At 41.5% G+C, this 17,144-nt stretch overlaps 1 protein-coding gene across 1 annotated transcript in view; it reads right to left on the bottom strand.

Annotated features, from left to right (window-relative positions):
- Positions 1-17,144, bottom strand: part of FGGY (FGGY carbohydrate kinase domain containing) — a 145,964-nt gene that overhangs the window by 39,591 nt on the left and 89,229 nt on the right. The window contains exons 9-12 of the mRNA XM_079982128.1: positions 13,772-13,879; positions 12,541-12,602; positions 8,005-8,152; positions 6,278-6,352 (exon numbers count right to left, since the gene is read on the bottom strand). Of these exons, the coding sequence (XP_079838254.1) occupies positions 6,278-6,352; positions 8,005-8,152; positions 12,541-12,602; positions 13,772-13,879 (393 nt within the window). The remainder of the gene's footprint in view (positions 1-6,277; positions 6,353-8,004; positions 8,153-12,540; positions 12,603-13,771; positions 13,880-17,144) is intronic.

Genomic DNA, 17,144 nt, shown 5'->3' with positions numbered 1-17,144 from the left:
TGTGACATTTAATATACATCTAAGGCTCACAAAATTCAAGATCAGACAAACAGTACTGAAAATACGCAAGTACTCAACAAAAGCCCATGCTGCCTTCTTTTTCATAACAGGAGTCTATGGATCTAGATATAAGGCAAATTAAGCCATGGAGGGGTCAACTAAACTAATAAAAAATGTTACTGTGACGTCCCACGTGTAAAAAACTGGGAAATTGCATTTCAAGATATAGTGGCGATGCCAACCAAATTCTGTTTTTTCTTCTTCCAGAATTCATTTAAGAATAGAATAGAATAGGACAAAATAAAATAAAATAGTTGTCCCTTTCACGTAGATACCACAAATCTGTTCTGGGGGTTCCCCTCAACCGTCCAGAGCATATGGAAGGGTAGAGAAAGAGGAGAGGGAGGGAAGTTCTGTTGCACAAGGGCAAGTATTTGCATGTACGGCACAACTTCATTGGTAACAACACTTAATATTTGGTCAGTTGTCCGGAGACATCCACTGCTGTATAAATGAACCAGGAATGCATGAGTTTCTCATGTCAGCTATGGGTGTTATTTGACAAACACAGTTGTTGCATGAACACTGGTGTTACTCTGCTACTTTAATTTCTGAGTTTCAACTCAACATTTAGGATTGAAGAAAGCCAAAATGTCAAAAGCAAAACTTCTGCTAAATCTACCCCTTGCCAGACCCAAACAGTAAGGAATTCCCTCAGCTTTTATGCCGAACCTCTTTTGAAGCATGGCCAAAGTTTACGGGAAGCTTTACAATCGGCAGAAAATGTTTCTTCAGACCCAGACTGGTTATTTAAGAAGGGGAAAGCAAGTTAAGCTTCAGCTGTTTATTATGGCAGGATTGTGTTTCAAGGGTATTTTGGTTTAAGATAGGTAGTTTTGGCAAACTGTAGCAACTATAAGCTCAGCTAATGAAATCTATAACATCTTTACTGACACTTAAGATGAGTGCTTTAAGCCAGAGGGCCGCAATTTCGATTATGGAAAGAATAAGCTTTTTAATATATTTTTTTTAATCTTGCCTTGAGAATACAAGTATAATTGCCCTTAACAGAAAGTTTCTCATGATCACCTCAATAATATCCTTTTCCTATCTCCACAATCCACATTTATGAACGTCTAGAGTATACCCCTGAATGTTAACATAGACAGAAATGACCACATATACATGTCACACCAAAGCCATGCCTGCCATGCCATGTTCCTCCTTTGACTTGCAAAAACATTTTTCACCAGCGGCATCTACCTCCCAGGCACCTGATGTCAGGTAAAGCCATAGGTACGAAGCAGCAACTGAAAGCATTGTGACTGTTCTCCAATCATCTCTTTGCAAACATGGTTTCCATTTGGCACAGTTTAAATTTGGCACCAAATGCAAGCTGTGCTGCTTTAAGTCCAGGCCAGACCACTTGGGAGCCGACAGGAGTTCCCAAATGGTGCCATTCCCTGCCAAAACCAGTGGAGCTTGTCTCCAGCAATGATTTTAAATTTAGCACTGAATACAAACCCTACTAGAATTGATTCCAATTATGAGCTTGGGATTGGAACTCCCCAGTGCAGCCAATGCCAGCAAGGCTTACATTCGAAGCAAATTTAAACAGCACCAAATGCAATCCCTGCTGCCAAAGGACCATTGGAACTACAGTGGTACCTCTGGTTAAGAACTGAGTTCTTTCCAGGGGTGCGTTCTTAACCTGAAACTGTTCTTAACCTGAAGCACCACTTTAGCTAATGGGGCCTCGGGCTGCCGCAGCACGAATTCTGTTCTCATCCTGAAGCAAAGTTCTTAACCCGAGGTACTATTTCTGGGTTGGCGGAATCTGTAACCTGACGTGTCTGTAACCCAAGGTACCACTGTACATGGCTTAGCACACACTCCTGCTTCGTCTCTTAGAACAGGTATTGCACAGAGCATTGTTTAAATTCGGCACCAATTGCAAGCCCCTCTGTTTTCCTAGCTTTCAGGTGGTTGACAGGTAGGCAGGTCCATGATGGGATGACCACTTTTGGATCTGGCACACCAGATCAAAGTGATCCTCAAGCCTGCATGATTCCCTACCTCTGGGCTCAGCCAGTGTTTGTTTAGCAAACTACAAACTGAAGATCAAACAAATCATGTCATGTTTAATGATGACTACCTTGAAAAACTTCAGAGCATCCATTTCCCCCCTCTACTGGGTGGCACTGAGGTGGCAGCCCCACTGGCAATCACCTCAGAGAGCCAATTGAAAATGGCATCTTTCCAAAACTGATGTGCAAATCTCTCCTGTATCCAGAGAACTATAAGCAGTACAACCTTCTCATCCGACCAGATTTTTGCCCTTCTTCTGTGGCATGGCATTTGACCACAGCTGAATGATGCTATGGATTGGGTAACCTGTGATTCCTTCTCAGGCAAGGAAGGGGCTGTGTCAAAAGACATTTGTGGGCCATATCATTTGTGTCTCTACTGCTGACAGAAACATTTGTTAGCTTATGGGATGAGCTGGGAAATGGAAAGCTTGGGAAGCAAGAAGTCAAAACTACCACTATGGGTCTGGCAAGCCTGCCTCAAAACAAAATAAGGCAGGGATGGAAACTGGATTTGGCCAGTAGGCCAGATCTGTAATTCCCCTCCTCTCCGCAGGTCAACTTTTGAGAAGTGGGCAGAAAAAGTTAAAAGGGGATCCCTGTAACCTTGGATCAGCTGACTGACAGTACAGCGAGCCCCTGTGAAGGCAAGTGCCCAGCACCAATCCAATTTGCCATCAATCCAGTTTGCTGTAACAGCCAATCAGCTGATCCACTGTTTTATAGGGAGTCTCCTTGAAAGCAAGCTCCCTGCACCATTGGGACTCCCTGACCGGCACTGACAGGGAACCCCACTTCCAAATGAACAATTGGAATTACACTCCATATGGCTTGTATGAGTCCTTTGTTTGTAGCTGTGCCAGTACTTGCCCCTCGCCAGATATCACATAGGGCATCAACTGTGGCACAGGTGGCTTTGGTTTGTGGGGAACAGTCTCGTGGGCCCATCCCAGGCCTAATTAGGCCTGCAGGCCAAACGTTCTCCAGTGCCAATGTATAAAAACTCCAGGTCAGCAAGGGCAGGGATTATGGTTTCTGGGTTTGTAAAAACAGAACTGAGAGTTCAGCGCACCATGTGGATTGTAAATCAGGTGTTTGCACAGGAGGTGCTAATTATGCTGTAGCCATGAATTGCAAATTGTAGGCAATCTTATGGGTAGAACTGAACTTTGATTGAAAGCTCATTGACTTTTTTCTCCCCCTGGGGACTGTATTTCTGTACTGTATGGAGCTTGAACAATTTAAAATATAACATTAAAAACAATTTAAAACAATTTAATGTTCTACAAGAAGACGCTCTAAAAACTATTCTTACAATTATCTGGGGGAGAAATGGTTTCCCTTAGAAATGAAGCCATTTCAATGCTGAACTAAGTTAATTTGACATAGGCATAGAAATATGCAAACTGTGAGACATCAAATGCAAAATTCTCCTTTTTTTTGCAATGTCTCTCACTGAAAGAAAACAGAAGGTCAGCAATAAGTGGCAAAAGTTACATTTTTTTTGCTAGATTTTAAAGTTAAACTCATGTTTAAGCATAGCAGGCAACATGCAGCTTTGACTAACGCAAATACCAACTGTAAATTGATGTGATGTGTCTGTATTTAGTGCCGATACAATGTGAACTATCTACTAAAAAAACACACCATGTTTTTTAAAAATAAAAAAATACCCAACATGGAAATTTGCACGTTCTGAGAATTAGAGAAAATTACAGCCTCTCATTAGTTGGGTTTTCTGTTGCCTTAATTTACACTGCTAATACAGTGGTAGCTTGGGTTAAGAACTTAATTCGTTCCGGAGGTCTGTTCTTAACCTGAAACTGGTCTTAACCTGAAGCACCACTTTAGCTAATGGGGCCTCCTGCTGCCGCTGTGTCACCGCTGCACGATTTCTGTTCTCATCCTGAAGCAAAGTTCTTAACCTGAGGTACTATTTCTGGGTTAGCGGAGTCTGTAACCTGAAGCGTATGTAACCTGAAGCGTATGTAACCCGAGTTACCACTGTACACAGAGAAAAGAAACATCTGTGAAGAAAAATCTAAGAAGACATCACCTTTAATTTTATATATTATATATTTTAATAATCGCTAAAGTGGGATACGGGAAAGGGGGACCAGTAGAGGCTTAATTTCAAAGCACAGTGCAGCCATGTGCAATGAAGCACTTGGAGAATAATAGATGGTTTTCCCAGGATATCCAACTGAGAAAGCTTCCACCTCATTAGCATAGAATAATGCCACGGTGCTTGTTTGGCATTGGAAAGTTGTTGCCTGCAATCTCTTTCATGAGACATTATCAGTAGTTCTCATTTTCCAAGAAAGCACTTGCATTTCTTATTTAAATTTAAAAGGGATGGTAAAGTACCAAGTGCACTGCCATTACGCTCACCAAAGAGGAGCAATAATAGGGCGAACAGTAATATATTCCAGGTTCAGTCGGAGTAATCCTGTTTTTGTCAAGAGAACTGTTAAAACAAGTGGAATTCACAGAATCTGCCCTCACTGCTGGGCTTCGTGGAGTGCCATGATGTAAGGAAATGCGAAAACTAATCTGTATTGCCTGCACACCTTTGTGTGTGCCCCTCCCCATCAGCGAACAACAACAACTGGTATCGTCCAAGGTGACACAAAAATATGGCTGACTTGGACAGCAGGAAGCTAAAGAATTTCCGTTCCATAGCACGCCTTATCTCGCATTTGTAATGTGCTTGGAAGGCTGAAGATTTGCATTTCAATTGAACAGAATTCAGTTATACAGTTGACGACAAACAACATAATAGTACTAATAGTTCACAGGCAACAGTTCAGACAGAAACAGAGAGGTGGACAAATGTACTCCACTTACACCATCAGTCTTTAAGAAGGGCAGAAAAGAATGCTGACTATTTTCATTCTGAAAAATATACTAGAAATTAAAAATAGCAACAAAGACTAGCAACCCATCGGAAGCCAACAAGGCTCAGCTGTCAGGAAGACCTACTAGCCGTCATTCCATCCCTTGTGGAAAAGTAAGATGAAAGTCTAATTAATTCCTAATAATTAAGAGTGTGCTTCTTATCTCTTCCCATGTTTGTTGAATGGGAAAGTGTGGTGGCCTCTTAATTATTGCTGTCACTAGGGTCTGAAGTGGCGCTGTGGGTTAAACCACAGAGCCTAGGACTTGCTGATCGAAAGGTTGGCGGTTCGAATCCCCGCAGCGGGGTGAGCTCCCGTTGTTCGGTCCCAGCTCCTGCCCACCTAGCAGTTCGAAAGCACGTTAAAGTGCAAGTAGATAAATAGGGACCGCTTTCTAGCGGGAAGGTAAACGGTGTTTCTGTGTGCAGCGCTGGTGCTGGCTCACCAGATGCAGCTTCGTCACGCTGGCCACGTGAACTGGAAGTGTCTTCGGACAGCGCCGGCTCCCGGCCTCTTGAGCGAGATGAGCGCGCAACCCTAGAGTCGGTCACGACTGGCCCTGACGGGCGGGGGTACCTTTACCTTTTACCTTTAGGGACTGAAGTAACAGTATCTCACTCCTCAAAAGTGAGTGAAATTCAGTTTCTTATATTTTACATTACTGTCCTGAGAAGAAGTAGTCTGCCTTCTGGAGGTTGCCCCTAAAGAATGTAACTAAAAAAAAAAAGAAGTAAAACCAATAGCCCATGTAGACCAGTCATGAGGCAGAGGAGTTGTTTTTTTTGTTTTGTGTTTTATTATGTACTTTGTGTTTAATATCTTGTATTTTTATGTTGTGAACCACCTTGAGATCTACAGATGAAGGAAAGGTACACAAATTTAATTAATTAATTAATTAATTACTTTGGTCTCCAGCATAACTAAACTGATATTTTTCACAACATTTCTCAGTAAACAGAAATTTCCTGGTTGAACTCTTTCTTGCAACAACTTCAGAGGAGAGACAACTTTGCAAACTTAGGGAAATAAGGATTAATTTTTTATTTTTTTGGCGAGCAATCTTTAATATGAACAAAAGAATGAAATTTCCAAAATCCTGGGGGAACTTACTTTGAGAGGAAATTTCTTGGGAAATTTACTTTTTTTATCGGGTCTGCTTGGTAAATAAATTCATAATTCATAACTACAAACCAGTTTTGCAGTTGAAAACGGGATGAAGTAACATTGGTTTAAGTTCTTTAAAGGGAATAACGAAGGGAAGCATTGTAAAAGTGCCAGTTTTCAGTGACTTACTGCAATAGCCTGAATTGTGGCCAAGTAGATAAGAGCAAGATCATCCAGGCCTTGAGATAATGTCAGTCCAACCACCTGCAGAGAAAATGAGGAGAAAAACTTCCTGATGTGAGAATTCAGTACTTCCCAGTTCTCTCGCTAAACAAAGTTCTAAAGTGAGTCCTAGGCTTGTTGCTGCAAGTTGCACCCAAACAGTCATAGGGTAGCACCTTTCCCCCCTCTCCTGAGATGGGCTACTGCATACTTAGATAGTCACCAGTTTAATGAGCAATAACACAAATCAATCTGGTAATATTTTCCTGGTCAATTGCATTTTGAAACATTATTCTCATCCCCATCCCCTACATCCAACATACTTTCCAATGAAATCAGTATATAGGTTCACAAACAGAGAACTGTTCATTTTACTGTGAATCCATCTTGGTGCCTCTCCAGATGTTTGGGACTATCATACTCAACAGCCCCAGACTGAGACTGATGGGAGTTGTGCAAGCCTGCCTTATTCTGCTACTTCGAATTGTCACATTATACTTTATAGGTGGGATTCGCCTAAGGAACACCAGCAAGTGGAATCCAGAATGCAGCAGCTAGACTGATGACTGGGAGTGGCCGCCAAGACCATATAACACCAGTCCTGAAAGACTGGCTCCCAGTACGTTTCCGAGCAAATTCAAAGTGTTGGTGCTGACCTTTAAAGCCCTAAATGGACTCAGCCCAGTATACATGAAGGATCATCTCCACCCCCATTGTTCAGCCCGGACACTGAGGTCCAGCTTCGAGGGCCTTCTGGCTGTTCCCTCACTGTGAGAAGTGAGATTACAGGGAACCAGGCTGAGGGCCTTCTCGGTAGTGGCACCCGCACTGTGGAATGCCCTCCCATCAGATGACAAAGAAATAAACAACTATCTGACTTTTAGAAGGCACCTGAAGGCAGCCCTGTTTAGTGAAGTTTTTAATGATTGATGTTTTATTGTGTTTGTAATATTCTGTTGGGAGCCGCCCAGAGCGGCTGAGGAAACCCAGCCAGATGGGCAGGGTATAAATAACAAATTATTATTATTATAAATTATTATATTATTACATGTGCAATGGGGTTTTCTTCCTTCCATCCCTGGGCATCCCGAAATTGGCTACTGGGGAGAGAACCCCCACAAAAAAAAAACAATGCACAAGAGTTTACACTTGTTAATGTTAAGTGTGGATTTAACATTTAATTGCTTTCTCTGGAAGAAAGCAAACTGCTTTGGCAGAGAAGGTATTACTTGTGCAAGCCTAATGGCTCATGGGTCAAAATAAGGATGCAGGAAGTGGACAGTATGGGAAAGTAGCCTTTCAGATGGGATAGCACTCTCTTTGTTTTCTCTGCTAACATTTAATGTGCCTTCTCATCTGAAATTTGTTGCTTTTCTATACTTCAGCTGCTTGGCCAGTCCTACAGAAACGTATGAAGCTGTGCAAAGCTCAAAACTAATGTGATTAAAAATTTAAAATGTGTCAAAACATACCTCCTTACGTTTCAGTCATATGATATGGGAAGTATCCTGAACTTTTGCATCCTCAAAAAAGTTCCAATTTCAACAGCAACAAATGAAAGGAAAATCCCTAAACTCAGTGGGATTTCTATTAAAGAAGGATGGTAATGTTCAAAATACAAATGCTCATTTCAAGCTCTCATTTTATCCCATTGTTCTGTTCTGACCCGTTTTCAAAGGCAGGCTGTTTCTTACCATGCCCTTTAGTGTAATATCTGCAAGGGGAGATCTGTTGCCATGGAAATCTGGCCAAACATGTAAATCAACAGTGAGGAAACCCACAGGCAAAGATTTCTTAATCAGATCCAGGTGACCGTTCAAGTATGTATATATACTTTGAGCACTGCAAGAAAAACAAGTAGAAAAGAAAAAGGGGTGTGGGAGAGAGGTTATTCCTCGAACATATTGCATGATCTGTACTCCTAAAACAGATATACACACAAATTATCAAAAGGCCTACAAAGCCAAATTAAAATATGGAGAGGGAGGTGAAGAGAAGGAGAAGACAATATCAATACAGTATATTACTTTTCAGGTATGCACTGTTGAACAGCATGGGTAAGAATCAAAAGTGGAACTAGGATCTCATCATAGCAACACTTAAGAAGAGGTTTGCATCCTGATCCCAAGCACATTTGTTTAATCTCATTTAATTTGAGTCAGGCACTTGCAAAAGCATCAGCTAAGTCTCACTGACCACATAGATCAACGGCTAGCCCTTCTCCGGCTACACCTACATGGCAAGCTTGAGAATTGCCACATCTCGTGAAATCACCAGAGAGCTAGCTGCATGCATGGGATTTAAACACAGAACGTTTGCACGTGAAATAAATCAAGGGAATTTCTCATGAGTATTAATGGCATTTTGCAAGCACAGTGCAAGCACAGCATGCTCAGCAACGGAAGCCTTGGGTGCAATCCAGAGAATCCTCAGAGTGCTTAATTTCCATTCATATCAGTGGAACTTAAAAGTGTGCTTAGTTTTCTCTGGAATGTACCCAGAGGGTGAAATCCAAAGAAAGTGAAAACAAGCCAAATCCTACTGAAATCCATGGGAATTGCAATCTAGCCTTCGATTGCATGCACTGACATGCCAGTAAAACTATGCTACTATTACCACACTTTATAAAGCTCTAGGAAAAAACCTTGGGAATAGGCTTTTACAAACATCAGGGATGGATTTTTAAAATTCTACTGTTAGTTTTGCCTTCCAGGGAGTACCGAGAAGACTTCATTTTCAGAAAGAATGGTCAATAGGAGAGCATCTTCCTCTAATTACAATTGATTAGTCATTGTCTCAGTTTTGGAGGTCCAAATAGTGATATTCATTTAGCCTCTGCATGTATATTCAGTCATGCACTAATGAGCTCCCTGAGGGAATTTGGCATGTGTTTACTACTCTGACTTATGACCTCCTTGCAGCTGTATATTTATATTCTGCATTTAAGCATTCAGCTGCACATTGTTTCAATTAGGGCTTACCATGTGTTTGCTATCTGAGGATATCATTCAAAATGAAGTGCACTTGGAAAGCATTAAAATAACTAATTCATATCATTATTCACATACTTTAAAGGTTGTTTTATGTGACAGCAATAGTTTTGTAAGTTACTACAATTCCTTAGTTGCCTTATTTGTCTCTTTATACCCATAGCCCTTCAACGAGGAAGATGGCAAGCAGAAGGGAGAAGAGGACTTTCCCCAGAATAAGTGCGCAAAGGATAGAAGACTCAGCTGAGAAACAGCACGCTTCCATTGAGATGGAGGAATAGGGGAAACCTGGTGGGAATATCTTGTCTCAAGGCAATATCCTAGCCTTAATCTTAAGTCACTAGATAGTTTGAGTTTAAATCGTTTAGGAAATATAAGGAAAAACAAAACTTCAGTTTGTAGGAGGCCACTTCCCCAATCCACAACAGCTATGTAAGATTTATATAGCACTGTAGGCTGTTTACTTTGAAAAGCTTCACATAGGTATGAAAATATAAAATGGCCTTACAGTAAGCCATGTTGACCAGCCTTCCCCAACCTGGTGGTATTGAACTACAATCACATCAGCCACAGTGAGCATGTTGCAGATTGAGCTAACTGTAGTCCAAAACATCTGGAGGGCACCCAGCTGATGCAGACTATTACTCTCTAATCCAAATGGCAAATCCGCTTCAGATCTCAAAGCTACTGAATACCCTTTCAAAAACAAGTACACTCTGCAGATGCTAGAACATGAACCTCAAGTCTTTTGTTATTGCAGCTATGATATATGCACATCATTTCTATGCTTATATTGTAGAATGGGAGTTGTTGGTGGGCGATCATCTCCTGTCTTAGTTCATAACAGCAGCAAGCTTTGAACTACAGACTGCTCAAATTCTTAACACGTTAACTCCTTAATGCACTAGGACAGAGGTTTTCAACCTTTTTGGGTCCATGGCTCCCTTGACCAACTACATTCTTTCCGTGGCACCCCTGTGGGGCTCAGGAGCCTAATTATGTCACCCCTTGCCTGCAGAGCCGGCAGCCCCTCTCCCCTTTTTGAACACCCTCCCTTGTGGAGGGTTCCCTCAGCCTCCTCTCCTTGGGAGTCCTCTGGGCAGCCACGGCTGTTGCCCCTGGTCTCTGAGCTGCCCCCTCTGCCCCCAAAAGAAGTGCCTCCTCATACTGCCCCACAGGGACCTGGGAAGCACTCCTTGGCCAGCCCCAGAGGCACCATTCGCCTGGGCAGCTTGTAACCAGGGCTGCTGCAACAAACAGCTATGCAAGCCTTTGGGAGGCAGAGATGTGAGAAGGCATCAGAGGAGGGAGGGAAGGAAAGGGGGACAGAGACCAGTGTTGCCCGCAGCACTCCTGACCATCATTGAAGGCACCGTTGCACTAGGAACATCAACAGCAACATCAACAAAACAATGCCACTTTCCCCATCATTTACCAAAAAAAAACTACTAACCAGAGTATGATTCTCCATTGCTTTTCACTTTCTGACTCGGATAAATTAGCAAATTCCAAGCTTGACTAAAATTTCCTCCATGCACCCCAGCAAAGATGTCTGACTCAACCTTGCAAAAGTGGTCATAGGTGCCTTAACAGGTGGGTATAACATGATCTACCGTAGATGTAATGTTCAAACTTAGCTACTCAGGACCCTCCTGGCTTCTTTCCATTCAACACAGCTACTTGATGTTCAAAGTAATATATAGAGAGAAAGGATGGTAATTTTATGTGACTTGTTTGCTGTGTTTGCAACTATAAACTCACATCCTTAAAGAACAGTCATCTGGAAAGCATTATAGAACTGCAATTGAGCACATGCCTGTGACAGTAAGTGCTATAAGTCTCTTTACCAACAAACTTCTGTCCAGCATCTTTGGACAGAACTAAGTGCAGCATCTCAAATGCACTTGCTGGCAGTGCAAGAGCTTCTTCTCTGTCTTATTTTCACTATGCTAAGAAATATAGATATCACAGAGATTCATATTTCCTGTATTGGAATACATGTCTTGAGAGGATCTTACATTTGCAACACAAGGCAAGAATTCCAACCCCTGAATTTATCTCTGGGCATGGCTGTCCACAGAAATAATTGGGCAGGGAACAAGGTCTATGACTTGGCCTGACTATTCACAGCCTTTATATGACTGAACCCTATGCACCATTACGTTACATGGTTCTGAAGAGAACCATATAATGTTTTATTGTAAATTTGTTTAATTATATTACCGCTTTAAAATGGTTGTTGCCTGCTCTGGGCTCATGAAAGCGATGAAGGGAAGGATATAATTCTAAGTAATAAATGAATTAGACACGTGGCAAAATGATTGACTGGCCACTGATTAATAGAAGGATGAGAACTACAATCATTTCCAACATGTAAACCACAGTGTAATAGGCTGTCAGAATTAACATGGCTGTACTGTTGCTTTTTCTTCTCTTATGCTTAACAACCACACAGGATGAACATATGTAATGCCTTTGTTTCTTTCTTTTTTTCTAGACATCTACTCATGTCTAGAGCAAAATGTCAATAGCAAGGTAGCTCAAGTTATACCTCACCCCTAGAATTTAACACCTTCACATTTGAAACGTGAAATTCTGCTAGCCTGAGGCTGCCTAAGGTTTGGTGCATATGCTGTCCTACATGGAAACCCGATCTTGACTTAGAGAAGTCTTTGATGTGCAAAGCAAAAAGGCCAGGCATACTATTTGGCATTAGGACAAAAGTATTGTAGCCTGAAGGTGAATGTTCAGAGGACCAGAGTTTCAACCATTTATTCTTGCATTACCTCTATTATTACATTTGTAAAAGCTCAGATGGAAAGCTGACTATAGAAATGATTTCTACGGTGGCAATTTGATACGTGAAGCCATTTTGCAAAGGCAAAATTTGTGTCCAGGTAAACAGCTCCAGAAAAACACTCGAAACCTAGACTGCCCAAACATTCCTAAGGGTATTTTACAAGGACAAAATGGCTGGAAAAAGTCAACTTCTGGTGACGTCAGCACGTCAGAAATGCCCACGTGAATCAGTCCTCAGGTGTTCAAAACAAGAAAGATTGTATTCCAGAATGGGAAGGTTGAAAAGCCAGTTGGAAAGGGAAACAACTTAATATGGTGAGAAGCAGCCCAACCCACATCCCAGCTAAGCTGGAACATTCCAGCTGAACTAGTTTCTGGAAGGCTGCCAAACTGCTGTTTCTAAGACAGACTGTAAAATGATGAAGAAATAAGGATGGTGACCTGGCTGCAGATTTTGTCTGTAGCTCTGGGAACGCAGCGTGTCCTTGGACGACATGCTCTATCTTTGGGGGGAAAAGAAAAGTAAGTCAGAGATGAGTGTTCATATCAGTCCATGATATATGGTAAGAGTTTCATGTGTCTTGACTTTTTTAAAAAAAATAAATAAATCTAATTTAACTGTATTTAATCCGGTTTTCTAGTGAACTTAAAGGAAAACTAAATACTGTGTGTATTGCCGAGTTGTGTGCAGTTACAATGTTAGCAGCCAGTTACATGGATCACAGAGACGTGTTTCATGGTTTTCTTGCAACTATGCATTCAAAAGATGCGCACAGAAATTAACTTCTGGCTTGCTTCATCCTATGCGCCAGTCCAAGCTACAGCAGCATATACAGCGCAAGCAGGGACTTGCACACCTACTGCTGGAGAAATGAGACGCTATGCCTAAGAACGGGCTAGCTTTGCTCCGCATTCCAGGACACACTCCCTTACTATCAAACATAAATGTGTGTGCCAATTGACACACACACAAAAGCAACAACAACCACCACAACTCTCCAGATTAAAAGTGCTGGAAATTCTGCCCCACTCAGTTCCACTAAGCACAAGGTAAGCAGGCAGGTAATTAAACTAACATATAACTGCCCCCCATCCCCATCTAAAATGACCCATTTTTAATGCATACCCTTTGACCTCAGCAACTCTCCTGGTAAGAAAGCCTAGCGCACGTTCATTACCAACAGAACAGTCCGAGCAAAATAATGATTAGAATAGGATGGGTGGAACTGCGGCCCATGGGCACTTTCATGCTTTTATTTTAAATAGTTTATGTCTCAGGTTTTTAAAAAGTTAATAACTATACAAGTATTTGTTCTGGCTCCTTTATCTCCTGATGTAGGGAGAAGAGGCTATTTTGCCTCAATCTTCTGTTGAGAATCAGAAGGACATACCATGATAACATGGACAAAGCTTCCCATGGCTTATGAGGAACCAACATTATAACTTCTATAATTACCAGTAATGCATCAGTTCTAGGTGATTGGATGATTATAAGATTTGAACGGACACGTTCCCTTATCACAACTAGCTCCAGCTAGCTTGTAGCTTTATCAGAATTACTGGGATTCCCATTGCAGTTCATACGATCCCACTAGCTCCCAACACATTTGGAGCTTAGCGGCGATTCTTTTTTAACTCAGACTCTTTACTGTGAAGAGAAAGCCAAACTCACCAGCTTTCCTGTAGCACTCTGGCCTCCCTCGTTTAGCCAGAATCCTTGCACCATAGCTGAGTCATAGGGCCCCCAAACTCCAGGGACAAACACAGGGGACTTGCTTATCTGAAGAGGGAAATTAAAATCCAGATACTTAAAAGTTTCACACACATCATGTTCATGTTAAACCAGGCATAGGCAAAAGCCCTCCTTTTCGGACTGCAATTCCCACCATCCCTGGCCACTGATCCTGTTAGCTAGGGATCATGGGAGCTGTAGTCCCAAAACATCTGGAGGGCCGAGTTTGCCTATGCCTGTGTTAAACACTATCTACCTATGTAATTGGCTCCTCGTGGTGGCAGTTACCATGAAGCAGCATGATCAGCATCAACAGGGAAGAAAACATGATGGCAAAACATGTGGAAAAAAGCATCTGAGGAAATAAACTTATCTGGACAACTTCTGTGGCAGCAGCAAATAAATAATAAACTGGGCATGAAGTTAGAGGCATAAAGATACTGACTCACTACTAAAGCTAGCCCAGTTCCCCCCATATTTTGTTAAAATTGGCACCAATGTCAGAAGCTGTCTTTGAAACATTGACTTTCTACTTACTTAACTTTGAAAACGGAACAGAAAGAGTTCCTGCAATTATTTCAAAAGGTAATACTGTACCTTTCCTGAAACTGGATTTTTTAATTATTATTTTAAAAAAATGAAACCCTCCTTCCAGTTATGCTTAGGGACAGTGGCTGTAAATATGAATCTAAAATGTGTTTTCTGAGCAGTTTCAGGAAGGTCTAAATATTATGTGTCCTACTCCATTATTTAACCACATTCCATAAATTATTATTGCACTGTTCCCAAAGCTACCTTGTGCCTCTGCCAGCACTCAAAGGGAAAGTCCAATTAAAAGACTAACTGGTACTTCTGGGAAACCATCAGGTTTTGAATATCTCCAGCCAGGCTTGGTATTTTAGAGGATACCCACAAGAATTTGCCAGGACAGGATATTTCCGTCTCCCTAGCTTGGCTCTAGTTACACACTTAGATGTTCATATCATCTTACAACTGAAATACCATTTGTATGCATTCCAAAAAACTATCAACAAACGTGTGGCGCAATTAAGATTTGCACATCAATACATCTTTGGGCACAGACAATGGGTGTGGACATTTTATTCTTCACTAGGGATCATTTTGTCCTTCTCCCAGAAAATCTACAGGGATAAAAGGAGGTTCTGGGATCTGGCTGAGGGCCATTTGCTCTTTCCAGTAAATCACTCCAGAGTTTCAGATACACCCACTCACCCCAGATTTCCCTTTCCCACAATATGTGATCACTTTCACTGAGGATCTGCCCAGTCAGAAAGAGATAAATGCATGTCCTTAAAGAGTAACTGATATTACAATATTATTTGTACAATATTTTGTGGCCTACAGTGGTACCTCAGGTTAAGTACTTAATTCATTCCAGAGGTCCGTACTTAACCTGAAACTGTTCTTAACCTGAAGCACCACTTTAGCTAATGGGGCCTCCTGCTGCTGCCGTGCTGCCAGAGCACAATTTCTGTTCTCATCCTGAAGCAAAGTTCTTAACCTGAAACACTATTTTTGGGTTAGCGGAGTCTATAACCTGAAGCATATGTAACCTGAGGTACCACTGTATTTGCACACTTTATTCATGTTCACTGTTACCTGAGAAGGAGAATCCCAGAAAGCAGCAGAATAAAGGCTGAAATTACATTAGATCTAGGTCTTTAAATTGCTACTATTTTACAGTAAGACAAAGATGCAATTTGCTACTCAGCCTAACAAACTCAATCAGCCTTACCTCTTCCTGCTTCTGACATCTACAGTGTACTTTGAGGGCATTTAGGGGTATTTGTAGCTTAGCAAGTTAAAATGCACATAAATATCGAAGTAGAAGTAATTCAAATTTATGTTAAATCTTTCACCCAGTAAAATTAAGACTACCAATGGTTCCAAGAGATTTTACAATCTCCAGGAAAAAGTGTATTTTGGGATTGGGTGGGGGCAGATAGCAAGATTTCCCTCATCCACCGCTTCAATTAAAAAACAAGGGATAAGGTATTTAACAGGTGGTGATATGAAGTCTGAGTAATTGGCTCCTGGTTTCTTTCTTGCCACTATTTTAAACAAACATGAAAAGTGATTCAATAAATATTCAACCCCAGCCATGTACCAGCTGCAGTCTGGTTGTCTATTATAAAGAGCCAATGTCTGTCTAATCTGAGGTCAATAATTTGTGCAAGTTAGGGAATTAAATAGTAAATACGTGAAGTAGCAGCCTAGGAGTTGCTTCAATTCCACTGACAAGGAAACATGTTAACAGGCTCAAACAGAGGACACTTTTATGAAACAGCACTGGATCATTATCTGATTATTGTGCTAGTAGGAGTGGGTCAGTAGTAACTTCTGACTCTGTTCTCATCCTGAAGCAAAGTTCTTAACCTGAAACACTATTTTTGGTTTAGCGGAGTCTATAACCTGAAGCATATGTAACCTGAGGTACCACTGTCAGTAGTACAGAGTCAGATAATTACCATGTCTTACACGCTTTTAAGTCTTCGCCCTAGACAAGCCCACCCATATTTCACATTACATATGATCAAACTTGCAATCCCCAGTTGAGGAAGGCGGAAACTGGGGAGGGCAGAAAAACTCAAGCTTTACCATTTCTATTTTTCTTTTCCCTTCCCCAACCCGTTAATGAGTAAAGAGTTAACCTTTTACTACTATTCCACAATGCAGTGGAAGAAGAGCTGGTGGTGGCAAGACTATGGCTAATGTACATCTCGCAGGGACTACGTTATTTCCAACAATAAGGTTCTCTCCCATGCAGGAATGTATTCCCACACCACTAGCATAATCCTAGTTATCACTGGTTCACAAGAAAGAGCATGATGATTGAGAAACCCTACAGCTGGTTCCTTGTGCTGCCATTTCATCTCTGTTGGTCAGTGATAGAGAAACTCATAAGGTCTTAGAGCAAAACCAAGTTCTATGCTGGATCTTTCTTTATTAAAGGTAATAAGAAATGGCAACCATTGCTTCAACAAGAAAGTGTTCAAGACATTTGGCGTGATCCACTATCTTTTATGAAGTGGAAGATTCCAGGTCAAGTGTATGTATCTACCAGTCATCTTCTGTTTGAAGATAGCTGAGAAACTCTGGGGAACTGGATTTCACCAGTAGGCCAGATCATTACCCCCAGCAGCCAAATTTGATGTTAGATGACCCATTTTGTCACAATGACGCCAGTTTTGTCTGAACAGTTTAAAATCAAGCTGTGAGAGCAAAGGTACAACCCACAAAATCCGGGCAATCAGCTAATCACTGGCATTCACAAATCCCCTTTTGGCTGAGT

Source organism: Podarcis cretensis, assembly GCF_951804945.1.
Source record: "Podarcis cretensis genome assembly, chromosome: 6".
Taxonomy (NCBI): Eukaryota; Metazoa; Chordata; class Lepidosauria; order Squamata; family Lacertidae; genus Podarcis; species Podarcis cretensis.
The sequence above is the reverse complement of the archived record's forward strand: the minus strand, read 5'-3'. Positions and strand labels throughout refer to the sequence as shown.